General features: G+C 53.0%; 1 protein-coding gene across 1 annotated transcript; it reads right to left on the reverse strand.

The window, feature by feature from the left end:
- Nucleotides 1-1227: 1227 nt before the first annotated feature.
- LOC146194134 (uncharacterized) lies at nucleotides 1228-4857 on the reverse strand. Its single transcript, XM_084596010.1, has 2 exons — nucleotides 4189-4857; nucleotides 1228-1236 (listed from the first exon to the last, which is right to left on the reverse strand). Exons 1-2 carry the CDS (start codon nucleotides 4855-4857, stop codon nucleotides 1228-1230), a joined length of 678 nt encoding a protein of 225 aa, XP_084452136.1.
- Between the last annotated feature and the right edge of the window lie 4330 nt (nucleotides 4858-9187).

Below are 9187 nucleotides of genomic sequence, written 5' to 3' on the forward strand. Positions count from 1 at the left end.
GGAGAACCAGACGTAGCTGCAGCGTGGTCTTTCTCCACTAGCCCAGCACTTCGTCATTGTCTCTTTCACTGCGTACCGTAACAATACCCCCCCCTCCCGCGGAAGGAGCACAGTCCCGGTGCGTAGACTACACAGGTGAGCGCGAGATATAAGGTTTGAGACGGGCGACATGCACGACGTCTGGATGATGGTTTGCAGGAGAGTGGCGGTTCACAGGTATAATCTCGTTCGTCACGTCGGTAAGTTGCCGCAAGACCTGGTAAAGGCCCACGTAGCGGGGCAGAAGTTTCTCGCACATGCCTACACGTCGAGCAGGGAGCCAGAGGAGTACGAGGGAGCCAGGAGGGTAGTAGGCGTCACGGTGCTGGAGATCGTAACGGTGCTTTTGAGAATGCTGGGACGCACGAAGCCGGTCTCGAGTAATATGACGGGCGGCATCAGCGCGGGCGATGGCATCAGAAGCGTAACTGCAGGAGGAATCGTCAAGAGGCAGTAAGGTGTCGAAGGGAAGTAGAGGGTCGCGGCCGAAGAATAGATAAAAGGGAGAGTATCCGGCGGTATCATGCCGTGAAGAGGTATAAGCAAATGTTATGAAATGTAAAGAGATGTCCCAGTCACGGTGACGGTCAGAAACATACATTGACATCATATCGGTCAGGGTACGATTAAGGCGCTCAGTAAGACCGTTCGTTTGTGGATGGTAGGCCGTTGTGAAGTTGTGGCGCGTAGCGCATGAGCGCAGAATGTCATTAACAACTTTAGAAAGGAAGCAGCGACCGCGATCGGTGAGCAGTTGACGAGGAGCACCATGAAGCAAGATGATGTCATGCAAAAGAAAGTCTGCAACGTCGGAGGCACAGCTGGTGGGGATAGCTCTGGTTATGGCATACCGGGTGGCGTAATCGGTCGCTGCGGCAATCCATTTGTTCCCTGAAGTGGATGTGGGAAATGGCCCAAGCAGGTCGAGACCAACTCGAGAAAAGGGCTCAGTTGGAACTGCGAGTGGTTGCAGGGGCCCACTAGGGTGAAGAGACGGGGTCTTCCTGCGCTGGCACAGCTCACAGGCGGCGACGTAGCGACGAACAGAGCGGTAGAGGCGAGGCCAGTAGAATCGCCGTCGAACATTGTCGTATGTGCGGGACACTCCTAGGTGCCCTGCTGTAGGAGCATCATGAAGGTTCGCAAGAACAGCAGAGCGTAGATGTGTCGGGACAACAAGCAAAAGGTCTATACCATCTGGGCGAATATTGCGTCGGTATAATGTGTTATTAAGCAGCACTAACATACTGATGGGCGGATCGGTGCTGTCGTTGCGCAGGTGATAAATAATGGGGCGCAGGGAAGGATCACGACTCTGTTCGACGCCGATGTGGAGAAAGTTCGAAATGGACAAAACGTAGTCATCAGCAGTATTGTCAGGAAGTTCAGGAGGGTCAACGGGGTGGCGGGACAAGCAGTCGGTGTCTTGTTGTAGGCGGCCTGACTTGCACACAACAGTAAACGTGTATTCTTGCAAGGCCCAGCGACCTAAGTGGCCACTAGGGTCCTTAAGTGATGATAACCAACACAAGGCATGATGGTCCGTCACTACGCTGAAGGGCCACCCAAACAAATAAGGGCGGAATTTGGTCAACGCCCAAACAAGTGCAAGGCATTCGCGCTCCGTAATGGAATAATTGCGCTCGGACTGAGATAGAAGGCGGCTGGCATAGGCAATCAAACGAGAGTAGCCGTGCTGGTACTCGGCAAGGATGGCGCCAATACCATGTCCGCTAGCGTCGGTGCGCAGTTCTGTAGGCGCAGACGGGTCGAAGTGCGCCAGTACAGGAGGAGCGGTGAGCGCGGAAATGAGCGTTGTGAAGGCCTGAGCTTGTTCACGGCTCCACGAGAAATTCACGTTTTTCTGCAAAAGGGAGGTAAAGGGACGTGCTAGGTCAGCGAAGTTCCGAATGAAGCGACGGAAGTAGGTGCAGAGCCCGAGAAAACTTCGCACATCACTTGTATTACGTGGTGTAGGGAACTCGCGGACTGCACGAACTTTATCAGGGTCGGGCTGCACACCATTTTCGTCAACCAAATGTCCCAGGATTTTGATCTGGCGGCAGCCGAAGCTGCATATTTTTTGTGTTCAGTTGAAGACCGGCGCGGCGAAAGACTGCCAGTATCGTAGAAAGCCGTTCAAGGTGACTTGTGAACGTGGGAGAGAAAATGACGTCATCTAAGTAGCATAAGCACGTTGTCCACTTGAAGCCACGGAGAAGCGAGTCCATCATGCGCTAGAAGGTCGCAGGAGCGTTACAGGCCAAATGGCATGACCTTGAATTGGTATAGTCCGTCAGGGGTGACAAATGCGGTTTTCTCTCGATCCCGTTCGTCGACAGCTATTTGCCAGTAGCCGGAACGCATGTCGATCGAGGAAAAATAGCTGGCACCATGCAAGCAGTCGAGGGCGTCGTCAATTCTCGGGAGCGGATAAACGTCCTTTTTAGTGATCTGATTGAGGTGGCGGTAATCTACACAGAATCTCCAAGTTTGAGCTTTCTTTTTGACTAAAACTACAGGAGACGCCCAGGGACTGCAGGAAGGCTCAATAATATTATTTGTCAACATCTTGTCGACCTCCTGTATCACGTGGCGCTCAGCAAGAGAGACTCGATAAGGCCTTCTGGGAATAGGGCTGGCATCACCAGTATTGATGCGATGGGTAACGACAGATGTCTGGGCCAAAGGTCGGTCGCCAAAATCAAAAATGTCGCTGTACGAAAACAAAAGGCCGGAGAGAGCCCTGGCTTGCTGAGGTGTCAAATCCGGTGCTATCATGGGAGTAAAAAGGGTCGAACGAGAAGCTAATACGGGGGGTTCAGACAGAGGCACAGGCTTGAGGGCAGAAACTTCGCAGTCAGCCAACGGAAGCAAGTCAGCGAGTGCAATGCCACGGGGCAAAACTTGGACAGAGCGGCTAAAGTTAAGGACGGGAATAGATAGATGGATTTATTGAAAGGAAAAGGCAGAGAGGTTTGCCCGAATAATTCAAATCTGACGGGAAGATAGGTTCTGTTATCCGTGACGGTCAGGACAGTGTGAGGGAGTATGACGTTACGGTGGAGAACAACATCGGTGATCGGACAAGTGACGTATGTACCATCAGGAATAGCAGGAAACGGGGCCAAAGGAACATACATGGCAGCTTCGGGCGGTAGGCGAACAACTCGACGGAGCAGAGGCGTGGCTTGATATCTGTGCGGTCGGAGCAGAAAGGCATGTCTAAGCGAAGGAGGTCACTTGAACAATCAATCAGGGCAGAGTGCGCCGTTAAAAAGTCGATGCCGAGGATCACATCGTGAGGGAAGAGGTCGATTAGAGTGAAGAGCACAGGGGTAGTTCGACCACAAATGCTCACGCGCGCAGTGCAAAGTCCCACGACGGCAGCGACGCCTCCATCGACGACACGAACGGCTTATGAAGAGGCGGGTGTGACAACTTTTTTGAGTCGGCGGCGAAACGAAGAGCTGAGGACGGAAATTTGGGCACCAGTGTCAATGAGGGCGGTAACAGGCACACCATCTAGAAGATTGCGGCGATGAGCGAGGGTCAGCAGAGGATTTTCGGGCCGGGTCGTCAATGCAGCTCCACCTCCGGGAGCTGCATTGATCAGTTTTCCGGGAGCGGGCCAGAGACGTGAGGGGACGAGGAACGGTGAGGTAGGGGCGAGCAGGAACGGCGTGTCTGGGGAGACGGCGATCGGCTGGACATGCGCGGGGATGGCGAGTTAAAGTCACGAGAGGGCGTATCACGGAGAGAGGTTGGGTGTGGTCAGTAGGCGGTGCTGCGATCATGATAGTAGCGAGGTCGAGGTGGCGGAACCCAACGGCTGCAGCAATGGCGAGAAATGTGGCCGGCACGTGAGCACTTGAAGCAGATGGATCGGTTGTCCAAGGTCCGCCATTCTTCTGGGTTGCGGTAGCATCGGGTAGATTCGGGGTATCGCGTCAGGGAGGGCGCAGTCGGAGCCGCAGCAGCTACCACCTGAACGGTGGGCTGGACAGATGGCTGTGCGAACGGCTGACCAGAGCTGAGGCTTACGCTCGCATTAAGGCCCACGTTCGCGAATTCTTGGCGAACGACAGCTTGGATCAGTGCTATAGTAGCATCCGCCGGCTGAGGTGTGAATGCGACTTGGGCCTTTGCCTCCATCTCTCTGCGAACGATCCTGGTCAAGTTTGGCTCATGGGACGGCTGCTGAAATGTTGACAGATCTTTGCACGAAGACGTAGCAACTGTGTTTGGCAAGCGGTCGAAGCGGGGAGCAATACGACGATGTTTAGCTTGCTCAAACCGCCGGCATATCTCGAGGACGGAGTCGACCGTCGTACAATCTTTGCAAAATAGAAGGTTAAAAGCGTCGTCAGCAATGCCATTTAAGATGTGGCCCACCTTGTCACACTCGGGCATGGCGCTGTTCACTTTGCGGCTTAGAGCTAGTACGCCTTGTATGTACGATAGATATGATTTGGTCGACGACTTTGCTCGCGATACCAGGTCCTTTTTAGCGCTGAGCTTGCGTCCGATCGGCTTGCCAAAGAGATCCCGAAGCTTCTCTTTGCACATGTCCCAGGATGTTAGATCTACGTGCGTCTCGAACCAGACGCGCGCTGTACCAGCCAGGTAGAAAATGACATTTGCAAGCATCAACGTTGCGTCCCATCGGTTGTGCTTACTGACTCGTTCGTACATAGCGAGCCAGTCTTCGACGTCGATGTCATCGGTGCCGGAAAAGGTTCCCGGATCACGAGGCTGTGCAACGACGACAGTGGGCGCTGGTTGTGCCTCTGTAGAGGTAGCTGCGTCGGACTGCATATTGCTAGCACCAAGTTGGCGGCCACAACGGAGATCCAGCTTGTGGTATTGGTGTCTCACCCAGCACCTCCACCAAGATGTTACCAGGCACGTCGAGATGTTAGGAGGCGATGGTACGTCGTAGCCGGAACAGTTCACCGTCAGGGACACACTGTCATGACGCTGGGACAAAGTCGACCCGACCTTCACTTGGTAGCGTGCAGAGACTCCGGGTTGATAAAGGATTGAATCTTCGAAGTTGGTAAAATATATAAAAGCAGGTGTAATGGCACTTTTAGAAAACTTATTTACATCAAAAAAGGGTATATCAGCAAAATGGCCAGCGTTAAGAGTTCATAGCGAGAAGCGTCTGGATGAGCCGTTTACTCAGGGCTCAGAGCGTCATTTCGTGCTCTGCAACGTCCTTAAAACCCCCTATGTCCAGCCCCTCTCTGAAGATGCTGACCAACCAGTTACAGGGCACGCCCCTCAGATATCGGCATCCAATCGAACACATCACTGCACTGATGGTCTGATGCACTGACTGGTCCGGTATTGTTTCGTTGGGCGTGGTCACTTGTTGGCGGGTAGAGCTTGGGAACGGCAAGGAGGTACATTTCTATTCTTCTGCAAAGATCCGATATGGTGTTTCCGACAAGTGGATTTCCTTCTCAGAAACCCAAGCGCACGTGCGTGCCACATACTGCTCCCAGCATTGTCCCTTTCCGGCAATTTCAAATCTTTCCTGCATTCCCGGGAATTCCTGTAATGGCCATATTCGTCATGCTCCTTTCTTGTCCTGTACGTCAGCGGACGTGTCACTCTGTCGTCTCCTTTGGACAGTAGGCATTCCTGACTTGACAATAGCGTTTCCAACAGGAAGGGTGAACAACTGAACAAAAGCACATCCGGCTACTTCTCACGGGGCGACGTTTCTTTGTATTTTTCTTGACGTTCCCTTGACAGGGCCAACTTGGCATTTGCAGGGTCTCGACAAAGCAAAGCAGGCTCACACAAAAAGATTCATGGAAACAGGCTCACTTAGAGCCCTTGCACCAACAGCACATATCCACAGCACATATCCATGTCCACAGGTGAACAATAGTGCGCGCAAGTGCGGACCATGCACGGTCATAACAACACTCACAGGAGAACCAGACGTAGCTGCAGCGTGGTCTTTCTCCACTAGCCCAGCACTTCGTCATCGTCTCTTTCACTGCGTACCGTAGCAATACCCCCCCCTCCCGCGGAAGGAGCACAGTCCCGGTGCGTAGACTACACAGGTGAGCGCGAGATATAAGGTTTGAGACGGGCGACATGCACGACTTCTGGATGATGGTTTGCAGGAGAGTGGCGGTTCACAGGTATAATCTCGTTCGTCACGTCGGTAAGTTGCCGCAAGACCTGGTAAAGGCCCACGTAGCGGGGCAGAAGTTTCTCGCACATGCCTACACGTCGAGCAGGGAGCCAGAGGAGTACGAGGGAGCCAGGAGGGTAGTAGGCGTCACGGTGCTGGAGATCGTAACGGTGCTTTTGAGAATGCTGGGACGCACGAAGCCGGTCTCGAGTAATATGACGGGCGGCATCAGCGCGGGCGATGGCATCAGAAGCGTAACTGCAGGAGGAATCGTCAAGAGGCAGTAAGGTGTCGAAGGGAAGTAGAAGGTCGCGGCCGAAGAATAGATAAAAGGGAGAGTATCCGGCGGTATCATGCCGTGAAGAGGTATAAGCAAATGTTATGAAATGTAAAGAGATGTCCCAGTCACGGTGACGGTCAGAAACATACATTGACATCATATCGGTCAGGGTACGATTAAGGCGCTCAGTAAGACCGTTCGTTTGTGGATGGTAGGCCGTAGTGAAGTTGTGGCGCGTAGCGCATGAGCGCAGAATGTCATTAACAACTTTAGAAAGGAAGCAGCGACCGCGATCGGTGAGCAGTTGACGAGGAGCACCATGAAGCAAGATGATGTCATGCAAAAGAAAGTCTGCAACGTCGGAGGCACAGCTGGTGGGGATAGCTCTGGTTATGGCATATCGGGTGGCGTAATCGGTCGCTGCGGCAATCCATTTGTTCCCTGAAGTGGATGTGGGAAATGGCCCAAGCAGGTCGAGACCAACTCGAGAAAAGGGCTCAGTTGGAACTGCGAGTGGTTGCAGGGGCCCACTAGGGTGAAGAGACGGGGTCTTCCTGCGCTGGCACAGCTCACAGGCGGCGACGTAGCGACGAACAGAGCGGTAGAGGCGAGGCCAGTAGAATCGCCGTCGAACATTGTCGTATGTGCGGGACACTCCTAGGTGCCCTGCTGTAGGAGCATCATGAAGGTTCGCAAGAACAGCAGAGCGTAGATGTGTCGGGACAACAAGCAAAAGGTCTATACCATCTGGGCGAATATTGCGTCGGTATAATGTGTTATTAAGCAGCACTAACATACTGATGGGCGGATCGGTGCTGTCGTTGCGCAGGTGATCAATAATGGGGCGCAGGGAAGGATCACGACTCTGTTCGACGCCGATGTGGAGAAAGTTCGAAATGGACAAAACGTAGTCATCAGCAGTATTGTCAGGAAGTTCAGGAGGGTCAACGGGGTGGCGGGACAAGCAGTCGGTGTCTTGTTGTAGGCGGCCTGACTTGCACACAACAGTAAACGTGTATTCTTGCAAGGCCCAGCGACCTAAGTGGCCACTAGGGTCCTTAAGTGATGATAACCAACACAAGGCATGATGGTCCGTCACTACGCTGAAGGGCCACCCAAACAAATAAGGGCGGAATTTGGTCAACGCCCAAACAAGTGCAAGGCATTCGCGCTCCGTAATGGAATAATTGCGCTCGGACTGAGATAGAAGGCGGCTGGCATAGGCAATCAAACGAGAGTAGCCGTGCTGGTACTCGGCAAGGATGGCGCCAATACCATGTCCGCTAGCGTCGGTGCGCAGTTCTGTAGGCGCAGACGGGTCGAAGTGCGCCAGTACAGGAGGAGCGGTGAGCGCGGAAATGAGCGTTGTGAAGGCCTGAGCTTGTTCACGGCTCCACGAGAAATTCACGTTTTTCTGCAAAAGGGAGGTAAAGGGACGTGCTAGGTCAGCGAAGTTCCGAATGAAGCGACGGAAGTAGGTGCAGAGCCCGAGAAAACTTCGCACATCACTTGTATTACGTGGTGTAGGGAACTCGCGGACTGCACGAACTTTATCAGGTTCGGGCTGCACACCATTTTCGTCAACCAAATGTCCCAGGATTTTGATCTGGCGGCAGCCGAAGCTGCATATTTTTTGTGTTCAGTTGAAGACCGGCGCGGCGAAAGACTGCCAGTATCGTAGAAAGCCGTTCAAGGTGACTTGTGAACGTGGGAGAGAAAACGACAACGTCATCTAAGTAGCATAAGCACGTTGTCCACTTGAAGCCACGGAGAAGCGAGTCCATCATGCGCTATAAGGTCGCAGGAGCGTTACAGGCCAAATGGCATGACCTTGAATTGGTATAGTCCGTCAGGGGTGACAAATGCGGTTTTCTCTCGATCCCGTTCGTCGACAGCTATTTGCCAGTAGCCGGAACGCATGTCGATCGAGGAAAAATAGCTGGCACCATGCAAGCAGTCGAGGGCGTCGTCAATTCTCGGGAGCGGATAAACGTCCTTTTTAGTGATCTGATTGAGGTGGCGGTAATCTACACAGAATCTCCAAGTTTGAGCTTTCTTTTTGACTAAAACTACAGGAGACGCCCAGGGACTGCAGGAAGGCTCAATAATATTATTTGTCAACATCTTGTCGACCTCCTGTATCACGTGGCGCTCAGCAAGAGAGACTCGATAAGGCCTTCTGGGAATAGGGCTGGCATCACCAGTATTGATGCGATGGGTAACGACAGATGTCTAGGCCAAAGGTCGGTCGCCAAAATCAAAAATGTCGCTGTACGAAAACAAAAGGCCGGAGAGAGCCCTGGCTTGCTGAGGTGTCAAATCCGGTGCTATCATGGGAGTAAAAAGGGTCGAACGAGAAGCTAATACGGGGGGTTCAGACAGAGGCACAGGCTTGAGGGCAGAAACTTCGCAGTCAGCCAACGGAAGCAAGTCAGCGAGTGCAATGCCACGGGGCAAAACTTGGACAGAGCGGCTAAAGTTAAGGACAGGAATAGATAGATGGATTTATTGAAAGGAAAAGGCAGAGAGGTTTGCCCGAATAATTCAAATCTGACGGGAAGATAGGTTCTGTTATCCGTGACGGTCAGGACAGTGTGAGGGAGTATGACGTTACGGTGGAGAACAACATCGGTGATCGGACAAGTGACGTATGTACCATCAGGAATAGCAGGAAACGGGGCCAAAGGAACATACATGGCAGCTTCGGGCGGTAG

Source organism: Amblyomma maculatum, chromosome 3, assembly GCF_055883805.1.
Source record: "Amblyomma maculatum isolate TAMU_Amacu chromosome 3, ASM5588380v1, whole genome shotgun sequence".
Lineage (NCBI taxonomy): Eukaryota > Metazoa > Arthropoda > Arachnida > Ixodida > Ixodidae > Amblyomma > Amblyomma maculatum.

Bases quoted from the DNA above. Each gene is read 5' to 3' on its own strand.
- LOC146194134 (XM_084596010.1), bottom strand. From the start codon at position 4,857: ATGCAGTCCGACGCAGCTACCTCTACAGAGGCACAACCAGCGCCCACT.